At 41.3% G+C, this 21,207-nt stretch overlaps 2 protein-coding genes across 7 annotated transcripts in view; one reads left to right on the forward strand and one right to left on the reverse strand.

Moving 5' to 3' along the window:
• Positions 1–6,081, forward strand: part of gnb1l (guanine nucleotide binding protein (G protein), beta polypeptide 1-like) — a 30,452-nt gene extending 24,371 nt beyond the window's left edge. For all 4 annotated transcript variants that reach the window (XM_086170008.1, XM_086170009.1, XM_086170010.1 and 1 more), the window contains one exon: positions 2,410–6,081. In XM_086170008.1, the coding sequence (XP_086026134.1) occupies positions 2,410–2,688 (279 nt within the window). In that variant the 3' untranslated portion in view covers positions 2,689–6,081. The remainder of the gene's footprint in view (positions 1–2,409) is intronic.
• Positions 6,082–9,288: 3,207 nt separating this feature from the next.
• Positions 9,289–20,058, reverse strand: tbx1 (T-box transcription factor 1). Of its 3 annotated transcripts, none has more exons than XM_086169835.1 (8): positions 20,025–20,058; positions 15,906–16,245; positions 13,961–14,062; positions 13,555–13,726; positions 12,816–12,971; positions 12,114–12,181; positions 11,482–11,582; positions 9,289–10,355 (listed from the first exon to the last, which is right to left on the reverse strand). In XM_086169835.1, exons 1-8 carry the CDS (start codon positions 20,041–20,043, stop codon positions 9,973–9,975), a joined length of 1,341 nt encoding a protein of 446 aa, XP_086025961.1. In that variant the 5' UTR covers positions 20,044–20,058; the 3' UTR covers positions 9,289–9,972. The 3 variants fall into 3 exon arrangements, with proteins under 3 accessions (XP_086025961.1, XP_086025959.1, XP_086025960.1); XM_086169833.1 differs by lacking the exon at positions 20,025–20,058 and adding an exon at positions 17,567–18,259 and having other exon boundaries at positions 15,906–16,296; XM_086169834.1 differs by lacking the exon at positions 20,025–20,058 and adding an exon at positions 17,567–18,258.
• Between the last annotated feature and the right edge of the window lie 1,149 nt (positions 20,059–21,207).

Below are 21,207 nucleotides of genomic sequence, written 5' to 3' on the forward strand. Positions count from 1 at the left end.
TCATGGGCTCATCTGCTTTGCAGAGCTGGTAGCCTTTTGACGGCTAAGAAACCTGCCAGTTATAAAGCTAGCATGCTGTCTGTCTGTGGGCTGCAACACAGACAAGGAGTGTATGTTTAGACAACAAAGTAAAGGTATACTGAAGGCCGAAGAAATATTCTGTTTATGATGAAATTGTAAGAACATAAAAAAGAAGAATGAGGCGTCATATAAAACACGCCAAGACACTGTAGTTAGAGCTAATGGATTTCATTACCGACTGAGACTGAGTTAATGGCTGTGCTTGGAGCAGTTTTTCCTTGGTTAATTTATAGCAAGAAAAATATCACTGCTGTCAAAGGGTATGGAATTAAAATGAAATTATAATTTAGAGCCCATCCTTTTTGGGAACATAGAAGAGCAATCCTGACATGGAAAAATTGTTGTTTTTTTTTTAATCATTGAATTCAATCACAAAACTGTTACTTTTACAGCCATATTGCACACAAACACTTGCTGACTCTAAACAAAACTGATGATTTCCATTAGTCTACTACATCACTTCTCTTGATGGAATAAAATAGCTGATCAAATATTATTTTTATATATTATAAATGAATGTCACTGTACCTGTTATGAGCTCTACAACTTAACAGTAATTTGAAGCATAATGTCTTGTCGATGTCTGGTGTGCCTCTACTTTTGGACAATGGACAATGAGTTTAAATCCAACAATAATAAACCAAAAAAATTATCAGAATGCAAAAATTTCAACAGAAAACTCTAAGGAAACAAAAAAAATATTATTTTGGCAGTTAATTGATTTTCCTTTTTGCGTCGTAATCATTTTAGCATCTTGATAATCACTACTGATATGTAAAAATTACAGCAAATTTTAATCACCAGTAGTGAGTTTCATCACACTCAGTTCCAATATTAACAAAGGCCAACTCTGGTCCCATATTTTCACCACTTGCTCTGTCTGATCTCACAGGCTTTAAAAAGTAAAAACAATTAGCCATCTCACCCTGCTGAATGACCATGACTACATCATTAGCCATTTACTGTGTGCAATTGACCCTTTAATGGAACATATACCTTATCCTGACATAAGCTATGGGAGACAAAACAAACAAAAACAGACACTTAAACCCATCATTATCAGACCTCTAATGCAAACCACATGCAGAGACGAAGGGGCATACCAACTTCTTGAGGTAATAACAAAGTTCCAAACAATCTTTCACCCGCTATGTTTCTTTGTATCAATGATGTCTGGCTTGCTTGGTCTAAGCAGCCTCACACTGTTTGACACTCTTGGTACCGCTGTTGATTGTTCGACTAACAACAACAAAAGTGAAGTCACAAAACAGCCCGTTCTGAGTTTAGCTTTCGAGCTCGGTTTTGATCAATGACATTCCTATGTTCTCCCTCTCCCTTGCATTCCACTTTATCCACTTGGGCTGTGAGTACCTGGCTTATATCTTCCACATGCAGCTTGTGGATAGTTCCAGCCTGCAACAGGAGCACGCAGATAAATTCTCTTATGTCTCCTCCTATCCAGGGCTATTAGTCTCCCCAGACACGACTCATGAAGTCAATTTTACGCCATCCAATTTGATTTCAGCTCCCATATCCAGATGTTTGTGTCCCATCTAGTGATCCAGTTGAGAACCCCATCCCACAGGATGAGCACGTTCGCTCCCCTGGAATGCCCACCATGGCAGGCCCTCTAGATTGTACTCTGAGCCACCATTCATTATATTATGTCAAAGTGGTGCCCCTTTGGAGAGATTGATACAGTCTTTGGGACACTGTAGATCATAGAGGGGGAAGGAGAGCTGTGCCTAATCTTTAGCAGGCAGACTTTAAAAAAGTGTATTTATCGAATCTCTTCTCTTACTGACCAGACCTTTCAGTGCAAATGTAATTCATCAGAGGTGCTTAAAGCAACATAACCTCTGCAAACAAGCATTTCAGTAAGATGGTTTCTCTCTTGCTTGCAAACAGTGACAAAGGTAACTCAAGTCCTGTCGTGCTTCCAGAACAGGCCTCCCTAAATCCAAACCAAATAGACGGACGCAGAGAGATTAGTTTGCAGCGCTTGTGCCGTAATGTTTTATGGTCGATGATTGAGTTCCGGGAGTCTTCGGACCGACAGCCATACTCATTCTGGAGCCTCTGTCATCAGATCAGCTGATAGTCATTGTTTTGCTTGGGTTTGCAAAAGATTTCAGAGACAGTGATGAAGTAACTTATTGACCTAATTAGTTCATCCAATTATTTCTCAGTCTTTTATGCATGAAAATACAATCATTTGTTTTCAGTAAATGAAACCCTGTTGTGCATGTTGACATTTTTATTCATACATGTGCATTTGCATTTAACCTGGAGCTAATTGCCAATGTTTTCTTCCTTTGTGGTTTGCAGCTCCAGGATTGTGTGACGCTGGTAAATCCTGGGGTCTCCCAGCTCTGTCTCAGAGGGGACCGTAAACTATTGGCCTCGGCAGGCTGGGACCACCGGGTACGGATATTTGGCTGGAAGAAACTACGACCATTAGCAGTTCTGCAGTATCACACTGACTCAGTGCTTAGTGTGGCCTTCTCAAACCACAAGGACCCCAGACAGAGGCTGCTGGCTGCTGGATCCAAAGATCAGCGGATCAGCCTGTGGTCCGTATACAACGAGGGAGCCAATACGAGCTGAGCATCAGAGATCTAGGAGACTATAATAATAATTTTTATTGTTATTATATTCATTGGTATTATTATTACTATTATATTGATTTATAATTATTGTTATTATTATTATTATTGTTGTTGCTGTTAATCATAATAATAATATGGTACCACTAATCATAATGATAATTCATATTTATTATTATTATTATTGTTATTTATACTCTCAAAAAGTGTTTCTTGAAAAGACAAGAGGAACTGGTTCATTTCCCTACATTCCCGTAGATGATTGATTTCTTTGCTGTGAAATCTAAATTGTGCATGTTTGGTTTCCACACTCTGATCTCTTAGCATTACTCTTAAATCGGACCCCCTTCTTTAATTTACTTGTTTGTATTATTGTTATTCTGACAGCCCCGTTATAGGTGGTCAGTGCCTAAATATTTAGAATTATTAAGAGATATAACCTGGTTGATTCATCATTCATATATATCTGGGTGCCCAACATGTCAATCTCGATCTACTGGTTGATCTCAAAGGCAACATGGGTTGATTGCGGAGCCATGCCTTTCAAAATAAACTCTATCCCACAACATAAAAAACAACTCAACCGCGAGCCACAGAATACACTACAAGACAGGTAGTGTGGGTAAACTGCATGCCATTAGAAAATAGCTGTTAGCCTATCATCCATCCCCATGTAGTATAAATGATGTGTCTGAGGAAAAGTGAAATGAATCCCTAATTTCATATATCAATAGTTTGTGCAGCAGTAAACAATATAAAAATAGCTTTACAAGTTGTGTACATTTCATGCTTTTTCTCTGCAGGTCTTCAGTCATATCAGATTAAAACTACCTTGCTCTTCCAAAAGTCACCTTATCTAAAACAAGTAGTGTGCAACTTTCAACCTATGTATTTCAAATTGTTAATCAAACATTGGCTGACTGTCTTGGAGCAGAGCTTGCTTAAGCCGTATAAAAAAATGTGATTGTGTGGACTTACCCGATGGGCGATTCGCTCCAGTGAACTTGTATATAAGAACTATGACACACCTGAGCAGCAATGTAATCCAATGTTGTTTTGCAAGCAGGGCTTAGATTAACACAGTCCCTCCAACCTGACTAGGGATGTATTTGTCAAACAGATTTAATCACAGCTGAGAGGTGGAGAGCAAAGCTGTTGGTTTTGTTGAGATATTACTCAGCAATTGCTTTTCTTGGTAAATGTTAGCTTTTTCCCCCTCTTCAAACTCCTGTCCCAATAAGAAATATCAGAAGAAAATGCCTAACTATTTAGAACAATTTTAAGATGCCTGAAAAGCTGTAAAAACTGAGAATCCATTGCTCAGTTATCAAGAATATTGAGTTAATGCAAAATTTCCTGGAAAATCTTGTGAATTGTATTATGTGAATCATTATTTATATCTCTATCAAAACTATGAAAAAATGTTGTGAAACAGCTGATTCAACAAGGATTAAGTTGTAATAAAAAAAAGACCTAAAAATTTACAAAAAAAAATAACCTGAAAAGTTGTTAAAAAGTAATGAATTATCACTCAGAGTTGCCAAAAGTCACATTTTAAATACCTTTAACCTGCAACCTGCGCAAGATAGCCACGGAAGGTTCAGTCAAATTTACCTTAGAAAGGAATATGTAATTACCTAGCGTTTTAACACCTGAGATTTCGGATGAAATTAAACTCAACAATTGGAAATTGATTTTGTATGTGTTCGGGAATGATCTCATTAGCAGTAGAAGAACCTGGGGTCGAGGAACTCAATGGTGGCTGCTCATTTTTCGCTGGGAAAGGTCCTGGAAAAAGAGTGAAAACTGTTAAGAGTGGTCAACTGGATACTTGGTATTTCCATGTTAAAAAAAAAAAAAGTTGCTCATTTACTTCAAATGTTTTCCAAATTTCAGACGTCTTTTTAAGAAAACAGTATTCGTCACACAGAAGGCCAAGGGCCTTGTTATGAACGTCCCAGAGAAAATGGAGAGGTGTTATTTCTCTGTCCACTGTCTTTAATAATATTTCCGTGAGTCAATGAGCAGCTTGGGAGCTCATGTGTTAGAACAACGTGCCAAGAAGAACGGGGGCCAGGGTTTCAAATCCTAAATGTTCTGCTTCATAAAGGCTTTGTCTCCTGGGATGACCCTGAGTTGAGAAGCTCATCACGCTGTACAGGAAGGACCTGAGAAATCAAAGAGCCAGACTAGTATAATGGCCTGGAATCATTAGCGAACAGAGGAAAGACAAGGTCATTCGCAAGCCAAGCTGTCCCGTGACACTACTGTGTTGGGAGGAAAAAAAACAACTGGACTTCGAGCCGATTATCTTACTTTGGTATACCTTTGTTTTTAGTGCTTGTCAACACTTGGTTCCTGCTTAAAAAAAAAAAAAACAACAGGTGATTTAAAAAAAAAAAACTTTTTAAATATTATTGAATCATATTTCAATAATATGATATCCATATGCAATATAATATAGAATATATATTTCAAAATATATTGAATTCAAAGTTCACACCTCTTAGTAACCTGCTTGTAATGACATGTTTTCCTTGTTTGAGGCTGAGTTCAATTAATCCCTTTTGTCCCTGACCTTTCTGGTGACATCCAGAACTCATAATAGCTTCCTAAGTCTCCTGTTGGCTTTGAACAAACACTGGAGGTGGTGTGGGCCAGCTTCCGTCTTTTCTCTTGACAAACCAAGTGCTGCGTCCATTGGAGCAGATGTCTGGGGAAAGGAGCGGACAGCATCCCGCTAGCCTGAGCAGAGGCTGGTCAGCCTCGTAAATCATTTCGTAATGGATGATTTAGGAAGTCAATGGATGCACAAGCAGACCCCAACTTGCACAACAGACCCTGCGCTTCACTTTGCACCTCGCCTGTGTCTTCCTAGCCTTTGAATGTCAGGGCTCAACCTGGCTTTGGGATGTGACTTCATCCATTTTGTTTGTGTTTGTGTCTGTGCCTGCTGCCCATCCCAAAAGCCCTTATAGGTTTATTTGCTTGTTAACAAAGTGGTCACATTCTTTTACAAATCAAGTCCACCACTAGCCCTTTTTTTTTTTATAAAAAAAAAAATAATTAAAAAAACTCCACACGCACAAGTGAAGGACTTGGAATGGAAGTGAAAGATGTTACATTCTCAGGAAAATAAATGTTATGTAGAAAAGTAAAAGCTTTACTTAAAGAATGAGGGAGCTGTATAATTTGACAAAATGTTGTGTTTTATCACATGCTTGTATGATAGTATTTCTAATTTGTGAACTATTTCCCTGGAGCAAATGATAGAAAATTGATTGGTTAATAGTAAAAATACTATATTGTATAAAATATACACATTTGTTATATACTGTACATATGTACTCTATGTGTTTGACACATTTATGGGACAATAATAAAAGACATTGATTTAAAGGGTAAAATATTCAAATATGTCATTTTATATAATGTACCGGAATGGAAGCAAAAGTAATATAAAAAGAAAATGCTCAGCAATGTGCAGTGTACTTGAGTAAATGTGATAAGGGGAAAAGGTAAATACAAACAGTTTTGAGAAATCCACTAAAGTACTACGTGCGTGCGTGCATGCGTGTGTGTGTGTGACCGTGTTAGGAGAAAGGAAAGAGTTAAATGTAAAGGTGTCATGGGTATTGTTGACATTTTGATGCTTTCTAAGCTCACCTAAAACAGCTGCACAGACCAATACATTACTGCACTATTTTGGTAGTAATATTTTGAAACTGTGTTATACCTGCCTTTTTCTAAAACAAACAAACAAAAAAGCCTGTCCCCAGATTCTACAGAAAAAACTGGCTGAACAATTTGGGGCCCTGATGGGGTCGTTACAGCAGATGTTCCAGATGCGGCCGAGTGTCAGAAAAGGCTTCTGCTTGCATCGTCATCCATCATCTCTGTCCTCATCTTTTAATTGCAAGTCCTTGGCACTTAGGAATCGTGGACGTCTGAGGTCCTGCAGTACAACACGGTCCAAATCAGTCCCTGCGCTTGAGAGGTGACACACATCTTTATATTTTGTTGAAATTTTGTTTACATTGTGCCAGTGTCTAAGTACAAATTTAGAGATAACCATTGAAAATGGTTTTGAATCCATGCCCAATACGGAGGAAACAGGCTTATAGTTAGTGGAAATTCATTATGAATCCTCTAGTAGGCGCAGTTGGCCTCTGAAAGAGAATCCAGTGTTCCTTTCATTTCATTTTAAGAATGGGATATTTATTCATTTAATTTCATGAGATATTCATTAAATTGTTTCGATCCTTATTGACTTTCATAAGCTTTACAAAAGAACTTATTGGGAAATTTCTAATTAATGTATGCAAAATTACTGTATTCTTCTGCTCTTTAAGGTCTCTAACCCTCCACTGTTATTGATAAAGTGAAATCATTGCAATCATTGCACCTCATTTACGTAGGTTCCTCAGATTTTCTGTGTTTCATTCTGTCTATAAATGTGCAGCATGGAGAATGTGTATGGTAGAAATGCAAACCAGACTTGTTCTGTTGTTAATTTATTTATCAGCCACACTCTTTATCATAGTCATTTTTGTGATGTCCCGATTTTTGATGGACCTTTTGGCCTTGATGAGATGCATATTTAAAAAAAATGTAAAAAAAAAGCACATACAAATATTCTGTGATTGCGCCGCTTGTTAGGTTTTCAGATGCCATTTTCTGTTTGTCGTCACTGACAGATCACTGAGATGGATTTATTTCAAATGAGGCCAGTCATTCCCCTTCCTTTGACCCCTCTCACCCCGACCGGTGACCCCACCCCCACGCCCCGCTGTCACCTGGTGGGGGGTCCGTTGACCCGTCTCCTCCTAATGTTTCTTATGGGCGGTGGATCCTGCTGGCACCCGGCACCTGTGGCCCGGCGTCGCTTCACCGCAGGCGGCCTTCCCCATCCTAAGGCCGCCGCTTCCTGAGCAGACTTTGCCGGAACATAGAATATGAAAGTGGACGTGTTACGTGGATGATTTACGGACTCCGACTGCAGTTAAAACGGTTATATTGAAAACACACTAAGGTAATTATGATAGATGAGCTAGTGTGTTAGAATACAAAGCTTACAATTCATCAATTAAGCAAGTAAACTCGGTATCGCATAAAGTAACTTTCTGAAAGTCAGACATGCTTGTGGAAGTCTGAAAAAAAGTTGTTTAGGATAATTTGTTGAATGATAAAGGAACATTTGTACTCATTTTTTTACTCCAAAAGTGCTCAGTTAAGATGGCATCCAGGCTTCGGCTTCAAAATGAAACGATACAGCCAATTAGCCGCCGTTTAAATGAGTGGAAACATTATTTAACCTCTGACGCCTTTCCAAGCCATTAAACAGACAGGGGTCAGCCGCCCTCGGAACCCCCCCTCCCCCATTCATCTCTGTGGCAGCCGGTTCAAAAAAGGAGTGAAGGAAAAAAAATCAAAATGAATCATTGGGTTACATTTCCTTTTGTTTTGTGACAGGCAAGAACACCAAAACAGGGATTTTCCCCCTTTTTCTGTGGCTCGTCGAGATTAACCTTGACAACAAAGCATTCCTGACAGACTTCAGACAGGAGATGGAAACGGCTGCATTGATAGGAGGGAGACATTCTTAAAATATCGCAGAAAAATGAGCAATGATGTTCCTTTGGGGGTAGGAAAATATAATGGTTGTTTGTTTTTTCTCAGCTTTTGGTGACACGCTTCCCTTTGGCTTAAAACTGAGAACATTGCAGTTTTGCCAAAATGGTATGCACGGTCTGGATAACACGTTGCATAAAATGGATACATATTTATTATCATTATTATTATTATTATTATTATTATTAATAATGATATCCGGACATGTCTTGAAACTGACAATTGCACTCTTTATGGTTTCAAGCTATAAAATCTGGAGTGTATCAGAAAATACATTTAGCAAACGTTATGGAAAGTAGCTCCAAACATGTACTCAAGTAGTGTTAAAAATAATTAAATTTAACACTAGTACTTAACTGGTATTTTTATTTGATACCATATACCCGCTTTCTCCCTTTCTGAGGAAATATTTTATTTTGTATTCCTATTCCACTGCATTGAATCAACAACATTTTGACACAAAATTATTCATGGTCTAGAAGTCCACAGATACGAACGTGACAGATTTGTGTATATATAATTAACTAATGAAGTGGGCTCTGCGTTGACAATTACAGCATTCAATTTTCTAAAATTTATTTCAGATTAAACACCATATAAAATTTGCTCCTAATTCTTCTGTATTTTAAATGAAACCATTTTAATTCTGGTTTATCACTCATAATAAAGTATTTTTAGTTGACAGTATTTATGGAGTGGGATTTGACCACATTTGTCTGACATTGTACCATTATGGCTGGTCGTCTCTGTTCCTTATATACCCAGGTGCAGATCCTAACATTTGAACTTAAGTATATAGCAGTGTAAGTTATCTTTAGACAGATTTTTAGGTGTCAGCATCAGCAGGAGGAGTGGAGGACTAAACCCCTATCAACAGGAAAAATCCGGTCAGAGAAACCTGAACAATGCTATCTGTGAGGTAAACATTTTCACCTTCTTTCAGCAGACTGAAGATCTGCACAAAGATCCATTTTTCTTCTTTTTTATGAATTACAAGAATTTAATGTTTATGTTACAGATACAGAACAGTCAGTCTGCTTTATTTATTTACTTTGAATTGCTGCAAGTCAGTGCCATGATACAAGCTTCTCAGAGCAGCTCAAGATGTTCACAATGTTTGAAAATCACATCTTTTTTTTTTCCTCAAACAAAAACATTTCGATGTGTTTCAACACCCTCTCTGATGAGCTCAACATGCAAACATCTCGTCTACCTACAAGGTTGATGGACTATATAACATATGGCTTTTTTGAAAGCAATAGAAACAAGGCAAATCAAAAAGTGCATTCAACACAAAAAAAAAAAATCAATTCCAGTCTGTAATCAGACACATTGTCCACATGGAGAGGCTCTCTCCTGTCTCCGCTGCTCGCAGGCTTGATGTCTGCAGCGCTCCGGTTTGAGGTGCTGATGTGTTGCTATCACCATTGAGGTTCAAAGGTCAAAGCAGACCTCTGTCAGGACTCAGAGCAGGTGTCCAAGCTTCCTGCGAAGATACATATCCTCTAAATAAATACAGCAGGGTTTCTCCAGCAGAAAGGAGCCCGTGAATGCACCCTGCAGGTTGCAGACACCATTTGTTGACGGGGGCCTCGGGGCCTCTCCTGTATGTTTCCGTTGCCACAGTGCTGCACACTGTGAGCCCTGTGTGTCATTATCTGGGCCCATAGTCGTAATTTGAGGGGCCACTGGTGGCTGAGTACATGTTAGCCGTGGCTGGGTTCATGTGGTGGTGGTACGTGTGTCCTCTGATACTGGGTAAGGGGTAGGGTGACGGCCTAGTTTTGGCTCCCAAGTAGTGTTCATAGGTAGTGGGATACTTATAGGGGTGGTGGTGCAGGGTGTCTGGTGGTAGGGTGTGGGGGTCCGGCCGAAGGTCATGCGGAGGGCTAGGTCGGCCGCCGGTGAGAGGAACGGCATGGAGGCCTCCCGGTACAGGCAGGGCGGGGCTCAGGACCCGAGACATCAACTGGTGAGCCGGGTCAGCGTGTATGGGCGTCCCACTGGGGTCCCGCTCATATTCCCTCCTACTGTCCTCTGCAGGAAAAGACATTAGAGCAGTCGGTCATGTGTGCGTTGAATAGTTTTTGTATTTTAAAGAAGCTTGCCAGATACTTAACGGTGTAAAATGACACTGCAGAAAATTAGGTTTTCCTACTGAATAAAATCCCCAAGGTAGGAATCAGTATTTCAACCACTGGGCCTTAAAGTCTTTACACACAAGAATGCAATAGGCTTAGAACATGTGTGAATTTTGGTAGTTTTGTGGAAATAGTCATATATCTATAAGTAAAATGACATATAAAAAAAAAAAAATCAGAAGGTTTTTTTTTTTCAAACGTGAGATACACAGCACAAATGAATTACATTGTCATCTGCAGAATGAGGAGTAGTTTAAATTCCATTTTATATTAAAAAATAATAATCTTACTCCACCAGTGATTCAAACAATGAATACATAATTTTGGCATTCTTTTTGTGTTTTGTTCCTTATTCTGATATTGTTCTGGTAATTTTCTAAACAGTTGATATTGGCTTGTTTAGGCTTATTTTATTTTCTTTTTTCTTTTTTCTTTCATTTACTTTATTTATTTAGTTCATCTTGGGTTGATTTAATATCCAGTTTTTCTGCTTGTGTGTTAAAGAATGTGATTATTTCCCTATGATCTTACACACATTTTGACAGCTTCCAGAGAATAGCATCATTCTGTTTATTTTGAATCAACTACTACTTTGGGTAGTTGAGTAAAAACGTAATTAAAAAAACGTAATAAAAATATTGTGTTTGAGTTGACTATGTTATCCAGGTCCCTCTGTATTTCTTAAAAAGACAGTGAAAGATTCAATCCAAGTGCAATTATATTCTCAATTGAGCAGATCAAAAACATGAAAAAAAGCCTGAGTAAATCACCATTTAAAAAAAAAAAAAAACGGTTGTTTTCTAACTGCGGTCGGTTCCAAAATAAAACAACGGTTTCTTATGTCAACAATGACTGACAGTTACGTCTGATTTTAATTAAAAGCCAGAAATGGCCTGAGCCTGTGAACGCATCACTTCTATGAATTAAAAAGGAAGGGTCGAATGGAAGAAAACTACGTTTGTTGGCTGAATATCACAACAGGACCCTGCCTCGTGTTTGCGAGCAGCTGAGAGCGAGCAGACCTTTCTCTGAGCCGTTCTGTTGGGGGGGGGATGACATTGGGTTTCTCGTCCTGGCAAAGGCACTCATGATTGGCAGCGAGCCTGGCCTGTGATTCCTGGGCCTGGAGCAGAGAGGATAGATTCAGTTACACACTCAGCTAATGAATGTCAAGGCCACAATTTCTTTATCATATGTTAAAATGCTGAATGCACATTTTTAGAGCATTTACTGATGCATTTTGACGGGTTTATAGTCAAATTAATGAAATGTTGAGGAGAAAAAAAACAACAACTGGTAATAGCATAACTAAAATCTTGTGTAAAACATAAAATTAATATCTTAATCCCACATTTTTATACATTTATTTCAGGTGATGCTTGAGGGGAAAAACTACAGAGGCAGAAAAACGGCATTATAAGAAGTTGGATGATTTCAACACCTAGTTGAGTGACTCCGCAGACTGACACGGATGGAGCAGAAGAAAAACACTCGTGAGTAACAATATTTAGTTATTTCTGAACGTCATCAGTGTGCCCAAAGCACATCACCACCTTTGAGAGAGACTCCAAAGTACAAAACTATTTTACAGAGACTCCGTGTTGTACATTTTTACACCCTGTGGAAACATGTTCTAAAAAGTATAAACACCCACCAGTCCTCAGGGTCACAATCCCGGAAGCCCTTAGCAAAGGGGTTGCTTGCAATCTTAAGCTGCGTGATCTGAAATAAAAATAAATACACATTAAATAATAAATAAAAGTTTAAAAACCTGTAAGATTAAAAAAATAATAATAATCAGACCACCTGCTCCTGTTGAAATGATTTCTATTAAACCAATGAGGATGCTCCAAGGATTATAGATTTTAAAAAAAGCATTCTTTCCTTCAAAACACTTTCCTTTTTTTAAATAATGGCAATCATCATGTAGTTTATGCCGTTTATTTGAATATACATATGTATATATACATATATATAGTGTGAATCTTCCTGCACAAAATAATACTATTTTTTTTCCTACTTAATTTTTGCATCTTTTACCATTGGACGTCGCTGCATGCTTAGTTTTTCCCAGCATTGTCCACGATCTTCACTGCGGGTGAACTTCTCACCGTTTGTAGTTTATCTCCGTGAAACGCTCCACGTTGTGCAATGCATTTTTTTTTGCCTCCGCGGCTCGCAGTGTTTCGTGCACCAGTGCAGATGCGTGCACGCAAACACGCACATTTAAGCATAAAGAAGTGGTCGATGATCGGTATGAGATCATTGGCAGGAATCGGACGGAGCGGGGATTTTAATACACTGCGTGGAATCTACTCATGATAAATAATATCATTGTGCACGTCAAACTTCTTACCCGGTGGTTCTGATAGGCCGTGACCGCCGTGAAACGCGTCTCCTCGAAAACAAACGTCTTATAATTCTCCTCCGCGTACTTCTCGCTGTCCTTGCGTGGATCCACGTAAACCACGTGGAACCTGGGCTGGTAGCGGTGCATGGAGTTGAGGATGATCTGTGAACGACAGACGCGTCAAGCTGCTGGCATTTCCACGCTTCCATCCCCACTCTTGTATTCCAACAACCTGGGAACAGCGTGTAAAGACATCCGTGGAGGGACACGGAAGCTACAAAAGCATAAATATAATGATCGTGCAGTAAATTTTCCGGTAAAAGAGTATGATTTTTAAATCTGCACGAAGCTGCAGGCCATTCCCACTCGTGCTTTTATCCACGATTTGCACATCATATCCACGCACAGCGAGAAAAAGTGAGTGGATGAGCGAGCATGGAAATCAGCGGTGTGTTTCCTTGATGAACGACTGTGTTTCCGTGACGTGAAAAATATCCCAAATCTACTGAAGATGAGTCAATATTTGACATTTCGTTGCTTCGAAAACACACACATCCGACTAGACAAAGCCTGCGTGGTTTTGTCATAATTACAGAGTTATTGACCTGATTTAGATGAATCAACGGGAGGTAAATCGCGTGTAATTTTCCACTCGATAAAAGTGATTTGTATTTATTTTTAATAATCGCATCTGATCGCGGCGGTAACGTCTATCGGTGGTTCCTGCGTGCGTTATTGAACATACGTGTCCGTTGTCGTCCAGGAGGTTGTTAGTGAGTTTGAGTTTATCGAAGGAGACGATCTGCTTCATCCACTGCGCTCCTTTGGCGGGTGAATCCGGGTGGTAGTGGACTCTCCCCGGCGTGGCGGGGTCGGCCTTACCGGCTACGAGCCACGACGAACTGTGGAAGGCATACCTGGAGGTACACGCGTAAAAGTCACACACTCGTCTGCCTTCTGGACACGTGAAAACCAGACACGATAAATATGATCATTTCCATGTATTTAAAATGGAGGTCTGAATAATATAATCTGAAATCAATGGGAATTATTTCTGCGCCGTAATCAATTTGTGCGTGCAAGTGTGTGTGTGTGGGAGTTATGGCCTTTTCAGTTTGTTTCATTTTTCTAAAAATATCCCTCCAATGTACCTGTAACGTTTGTCGTCTACAGGCAGGAAGTCCATCAGGAGCATGTAGTCCGCCATGGGATCCATTCCAAATATTTTCACTTGGAAGGTTGGAAACATTCTCCTGGAAAAGGAAAAAAAAAACGTGTATCAATTTAATTTTTTTGCGCGCACTTGGTTGCTGTGTGTTTGCATGCCCTAGTTTTCTGAGGCGGATCATGTGTTCTGTGCGCGGCGGCGTCACAAAGAAACAAACTGAATCATTGGGAATCTACGAGAGGAGCCAGCAACCAATTTCTTGCCAGTTTTTTTTTTTTCATTAAAAAAAAAAAAAAATAGGCGCATGTTTGCAGAGAGTTGCAGCTGGAGGTCCCGGGGCTTCATCTGGTCGAGATGCTTCAGATAACCAGAGTCTTCGAACCACCGGGAAAAAAAAGTGATGGCATTCAAACGGATGACACCTTTAAGGACCTCTTGGTGACCCTTCGATTTTTTTTTTTTTTTCCTTTGCTCAATTTAACGTTTCCAAGCGTGCGTGGAAAACAAAAAGCCGCAGAAAATTGAAATCGACCTTTAAAAAAAAAATTAAAAATAGTCCCAGCGTTTGCGGGTTGCTTCTTATCCCCGTGAACCCCCTGAGTTGTCCCACCCAGGAGCTGAAAACTGAGGCGGTGAAAGCGAACCTTAAGTCAACGCTCAATTAACGTCAGCGTCGTGGCTTGGTGCGCCTAAAGTGCTCTGCGCCAGATCCGCTTTCTCCCTCCTGACAGCACCTTCACTTTCAGGATTCAAACCCCACGCTTCCGTCCCCGATGCTGGATTATTTACACCCAAATCGTCCATATTTGCGTAAATCCACGTGTGTTATCCCCGTCTTGCGAAAGGTCAGAGGCCAGAAACTAGTCAGGAGGGGGTTGAAAGCAAAGCGTTCGTTTCTGTTCCGCCTCAACTGCGCAGAGGGATTAAGGAAAATCAGATCTGTCGAAGAGCGCATTCTATTTTTAAATCCGTGAATTTGAAAAAAGGCCTGTCTTGAAGTTCGAAGAAAATAAAATTAAAGTGAAAGCAAGTGGAGACCAGAGAATAAAAAAGAAAGCAGCCCAACATGAGGAATATATGGATTTAAATTATATATACTCTGAGCAGCTTCTGCAAACTTATTGGTTCTATAAGGATCTATAAGAGGTGGAGCGGGTGAGGTGTTTAGACTTGACCTGCACACACACACATACACACAAACACACACACACACACACACACACACACACACACACACACATACACACACACACATACACACACACACACACACACACACACAAACACATACACACAAAAGTAGGCCTCAATGTGTGCGTGCCTTTTCAGATTCTCATCAGCTGTCCCACTGTTCACTGCACTATTTTGGAGTTATAGTAATTTGATAAAGCTTAAATAAAAGTTGTAATAATATTCATCGAAGCCATATCTTGTACAGTCAAATGGCAAGAAATTCCGATTCTGTGATTCTCAATTGCTTGAACATTACAAATCTAGTTTGTCGTAAAATATTATACAATACATAGAAAATGCTGCCCAGTAAGCTTGTAAGCGGGATGATCATTTAAAACATTTTTAATATTAATTTATCTTATTATTTGAAATGATTTAATACCTGAAATATTGTAGAAATAAAAACTGAATAACTAGTTCTGAAGTGGAAAAAACAAATGTTCCTCACTGAAAATTTACTACCGATTGTACTTTTCAAAAAGACAGTTTAATAAATTGACAAAATGTCCTGCAATTCAATTGCGCCCCATCAAAAAAAAAGGGTCAAAAATGCCTTCTTTCATTTTCACTTGTAGATTTTATAGAATAAAGTCATTGAGACGTGTTTACGAAAATAAATTAAGAAAAAGTGATCGCATATGCGGATATGACATGTGTAGACGCGTATGATAAACAGCGCGCAACCCGGCGCTCACCTGCCAGCCTTGGTAACGATCATCTCCGTTCCCAGTTGATTAAACTCGTCCCACAAAGCTTTCATCTCCAACTGAACGTTGATGTTGACCACCTTGGGGTTCTTCTTCACGATGTTCTTGCCGGTCGGCGTGGAGCTGGAGGAAGATGACGAGCAGTTGGCGGTGCCGGTGTCGCTCGGCGGGGCCTGGCCCGAGTTGGAGCCCGGGTAGTTGTAATTGTGCTGGGCGGCCGGACAGGGCTCAAAGTGGGACTCATGCTGCGTGTAGGGGTCTCCCGGGGAGGGGGAGAGGTGGTAGCCCCCCGGCGTGTTGAGGCTGCTCAGGCTGCTTGTCGTGAAGGCTGCAACATCGCAAAAATGGGACAGCTGCGTCAGCCACGGGCTGGATATGGCTGAAATCATCCCAGAAAGAAAATGGATTTACTAAATCAGGCCTTGCGCTCTGACTTAAGGGGGGGTTGGAAGACGGAGGTTTTTTGCAGTTTTTTTTTTTTTTTTAAAAAAAGAAGAAATGAAACGGAAGCGGGGTCGTGTGAGCTCCAGATGAAGATGTCAGGCTGAAGCGCGGTTCTTTCGCTTGAAAAGTTTCCGTCTCGGTAGCGCCTTAATCCCGGAGGTCGCGTCCGCCGCCGCCGGCATGCTACAGCCCGCGGATCTGCAGGGGCCACCGTCCTGGTACCGACCGAATGTTTCCACCCGCTCCCGGAATCACTCGACTATTCACCAGCTTCGACTGCCTGACTTTTCCCCTTTCCTCTCTCTCTATATCTCTCCCCCCTTTTCTCTCTCCCTCCCCCTCTGTGGATCGATTGCGCTCCGTGCGGCCTCTGCTGCTGCTGCTGCTGCACTGTGTGTGTGTATGTGTGTGTGCGTGTGTGTGTGTGCGCGCGCGCGTGTGTGTGTGTGTGTGTCGGACTGCGAGCCCGTCTCCTCTCTTATCGGACGCAAAGGGCCTCCCCTTTGCGATAAAACCGGTTCTTATTTCTATTTAGATAAGGAACTGCAGGTAATGCGCCTTTTCATTCGCCTGGGGACGAGACTGATTGACAGGAGAAGCGCCCCCCCACTTTTTGATGGGCTTTTCCGGTAACCGGTGAAGTCATCTCCCGTTAACTAACAGTATGAGGAGCTGCCCGGCGGTGTAACCGGTGTCCCAAGATAAACACATACTGACCTGCGTGGATAAACGAACACACGGCAGGTGACTGTTGCTTATTGGACAAAACAGACTAAGAATGGATATCCACTTCCCCATCTGCGCTGGATGTGTTTATTATGTTTTTTTGTTTTTTTTTACAATGACATGCGAGGTACCCGCGTAAACCCTCCCCTTGTGTTTTTGCGCCCTATATTTTCAAGTTGACTCCACTTTGAGAGTTTCTGGAAGAGGAAAAAGGGAGTTTTTTTTTCTCCCAAGTCGCCTTCAATGGACAGGAGTCTCCTCCCTGATGGTGATTAATCACCGGGATTAAACTTGCATTATTTTCTATAGAGGACCAGCTGCGCCCTGATCCCCCCCCCACCCACCCACCTCCACCCCTCCCCCACCCCCCTTCGTGCAAGTAAACAATGCTGCGTTTTTTTTTTGTTGTTTTTTACGCACTGAGCCCGGCCGTGTGTATGACAAGATCGATTTTGCGCAATCGCCGCAAGCACGTTTACCTTCCATTTCCCGGGTGACAGTGCTGTAGTGCATTTTAAAGACTCTGCGGTCGTGCGGGTCTGGCTTGTCCAGGCCGGTGCTCGCTTTGCCGAACGCCGCGTTTCCTGCTCGCTCCGCAACAGAAATCAGAGAGGCAATACTGAAAGCATTTGCCCTGGGAGAGAGAGGACCACCGTCGTCCATAAGCGAGGGATCGTGTCGGGGAATGCCGTCCCTCCTCCTCCTCCTCCTCCTTTGCTTTTCAGCCGCGCAAAAAGCAGGAGAGGACCGTGCACAATGAAGAGGAACATGCACCAAAGTCGTTTTTTTTTTGTTTACATGCCGCCACAGGCGCTCCGATCTGTGTGCGTGAAAGTCAAAAGGCGGACTGCTCTCTCAAAAGTATTCCCACGGAGTCCCGCAAATTTCCTCCTGCGCCCACGAACGATCAAACACGTCCCGGTGTCAAACCATAGTTCATCCGCGGAAAGAGAAAAGAGAGAGCGCTCCCCCCTGTTTCTCCTCCGGTCGGTGGCGGGGTTGGTGTCATCTGAGCCCTGCCTTGAGGAGAAGCTACTGCTGCTGCTGCGAGAATGTCAAAAGTGAGCGAGATCCACGCCTCCCGCGCACGGCGAGACGAAGCGTATCTGCGCCCCGCGCGGCGTGTTTTATTCCACTAAGAGCTTGTCACTCATTCCGATTCAACTCCAACGTCATTGCAATGTCCGGCTCTACGGTGCGCCGCTTTTCCGCTAAATCACGGACCCGTATGTGCCCGTGCACGTTCCGCTGGCCTCCGGCCCAGATACCGCAGCTCCGTGCGCGGATTGCGCGCAACATGTGTGTGTGGGTGTGTGTGGGTGTGTATGTGTGTGAGCGTGTGTGTGTGTGTGACAAGTGAAACGTAAACGTGCGTTATTTTCATGTTTTGAAAGAAATGAACTCTTTCATTCAAACCGGTGATAAATAAGAATGACATCAACAAAAACAACAAAAACATTAATACTATTATTAGTAATAATAATAATAATGTATTACGCATGCTGGGCTTCCTCATCTGTATATGCGCAGATCCTCAGCAGGGGCCGCAGCTGGACTTGACCTCCACCATCCTGGGAGGGTGCTGGTTGTGTGTGTGTGTGTGTGTGGGGGGGGGGGGGGGGGGTCAGCTCCAGCGCGCACCCAAAGGTGTAGTTTGAGTGGATAGAGTGTGATTTACACCGGAGGCACCGAATGAAGTGTGAAGGCAGCGGCAGGGGTCTAATGGGATTATGCAGCTAGAGGAATAGATTAGACCTATTTGTTTTGGATGTTTCTCCACAGGAGCCAAAGAGAATAAATTAACTGGATGGATAGATAGATAGATAGATAGATAGATAGATAGATAGATAGATAGATACATACATACATACATACATACATACATTGAAAGAAACTTTCGGGCAATAACAGATATTAAAGAGGCACATGATACAGGGAAAGTGTGTTGCTGGAGTGGCATTGCCGGCCTCCGCAGGCCCACGGAATCGTGCACGTAGAGAAGCACAGCGTGGATTATGCCAGAGACTTTTTTTCCGAAAAGGGAGACGAGGAGGAGGAAGTAAATGGCAGTGTGTTTTCTGGCTGTTGAATTTGTTGGTATTGACGTTCCTAATCGATTTAACTAAGACGTTCTTGAAATCTCAATGGATTGATTTTAATCCGGCAACTTTTTGATCATAGAAGCGAGGAGGTGATCGAAGTGATAATTTTGCAGCGATTAGAATACAAAGGCGAAACATCCTGGAGTCACAGCGGGCAACTTTTCATTTAATTCGCGTCTTTTCATAGCAGCCGCTGCAACCGTGTTTTCGTTACCCGAACAATTTAAAACAGTTAAAAAGTCCTTTAAGAAACTGCCAGTTTTCTACTAAAATATTTTTTAAAGTATAGGAGACCATCTATGTTTATTAGATAGATAGATGGATAGATAAAATATTTTTTAAAGTATAGGAGACCATCTATGTTTATTAGATAGATAGATGGATAGATGGATAGATAGATAGATAGATAGATAGATAGATAGATAGATAGATAGATGGATAGATAGATAGATAGATAGATAGATAGATAGATCACAACATGCTATTAAAAAGGCATAGCACAAGGAATACACTAAATATATCAGAAAATAATAACATATTACAAATTACTACTTATTTATTCAATTACGAATTTCTACAAAATGATGGTTAGATCCTAACAAAATTCTTATTCAAAAAGTTGCGTATTTTGTTCGACTACAGACAGAATCTCCTCTGTCGCCTTCTTGATTAAATTAAAACTAAAAACTCACAATTACCCGGCCGTTTTCAAAACCAGAAATTGATATTAATGCTTTATTTTCAAGTGATGGCTGACGATACGCAGCGCTTTGGCTCCGGACTCGGGCGAATTTTTTCAAGATAATGTTGCCATTTGGTGGAGGATTTTACGCACCGCAATTAAAACGTTTCATCAAAATATTCCAGCCCCGCGTTTGACCGTGGGCGTCACGTGTCGCCGGTTCTTCTTCCTGTTGTCTTTTCACGGGAGATCGTGGGGACTCTCATTCCTCAGACGGTAACGTTGGACAGAAGGGCCTGTGCGCGTCCTGTTGTGGTAACATTACATTAACACCCCCACAAACTCTCTTCCTCACACACACACACACACACACACACACACACACACACACACACACACACACACACACACACACACACACACACACACACACACGGGCCTCATTAAATGGCCCAGACCTCGTAAAAGTCAAGGCTCAACGGCTGCTATTACTGTGTAATTTTTAAAGAGAGACGCGGTTGTGTCGTCTTTGCATCTGGAAAGACCTGTAGACGCGCCCGCGCTTCTATTTCTTCCTCTTATTCCCCTTCTTCATCTTTTTTGCTTTCTTTTTAAACGACTACATCATTTTGTGTATCTAATTCTCCGGTGCATCATTTAACGCGCCACCCATTGAAAGCCCAGATGTTCCCAGAGCCGATAATAAATCATATTGATCATTGATAGGATGTGGCCAGAGCGGCGGGGAGCGCGCTCCACGCAGGCCCGTAAAACCCAACCCTCTGTAAATATTAGTCTAAATCCCAGAATAAGCAGCGAAGGAAGTGAACATTTGACCGCTGACAGCAGAGGACCACGGGTGTCCCCCTCCCTGCGTGGGGCTCCAGTGGAAACGCGCGAATCCGGGAAGAAACCGGAAGCAGCGCGTCGAGACTCGGAGCCTCTGTTCTGTTGAGTCAATTTTATTTCACTGGTAACAAAAAAACAAAACAAAACAAAACAAAAAAAAAAAAACGATTACGCCGTGGGCTATGTGTTACCCCAAAAACAGGATTTATTTTTAAAAATAAAATGTGTGATTAAAAGGGAATTGGTGACTCTTATTGGGAGGAATATTAGAATCAGATGTCTGGAAGTTTAATCCTAAGAGCAAATAAATAAAATCGTATATTTATATTCAAACTGGAAAGCACAGTCAACGAAGTTTAATCTGATTCATTTTCATTTGTTCTTTTGGTTGATGTCGGTTTTTCCTCGTTCAGCATCATTTTCATATTTTCCTCCCAGATTGAAATTGGCCTGAAACATTTAAATTCGATTTATAACATGCCTGCAA

The sequence above is a fragment of the Fistularia commersonii genome, chromosome 22 (genome assembly GCF_037954325.1).
Source record: "Fistularia commersonii isolate RoL2024-O1a breed Wild chromosome 22, RoL_Fcom_v1.0, whole genome shotgun sequence".
Lineage (NCBI taxonomy): Eukaryota > Metazoa > Chordata > Actinopteri > Syngnathiformes > Fistulariidae > Fistularia > Fistularia commersonii.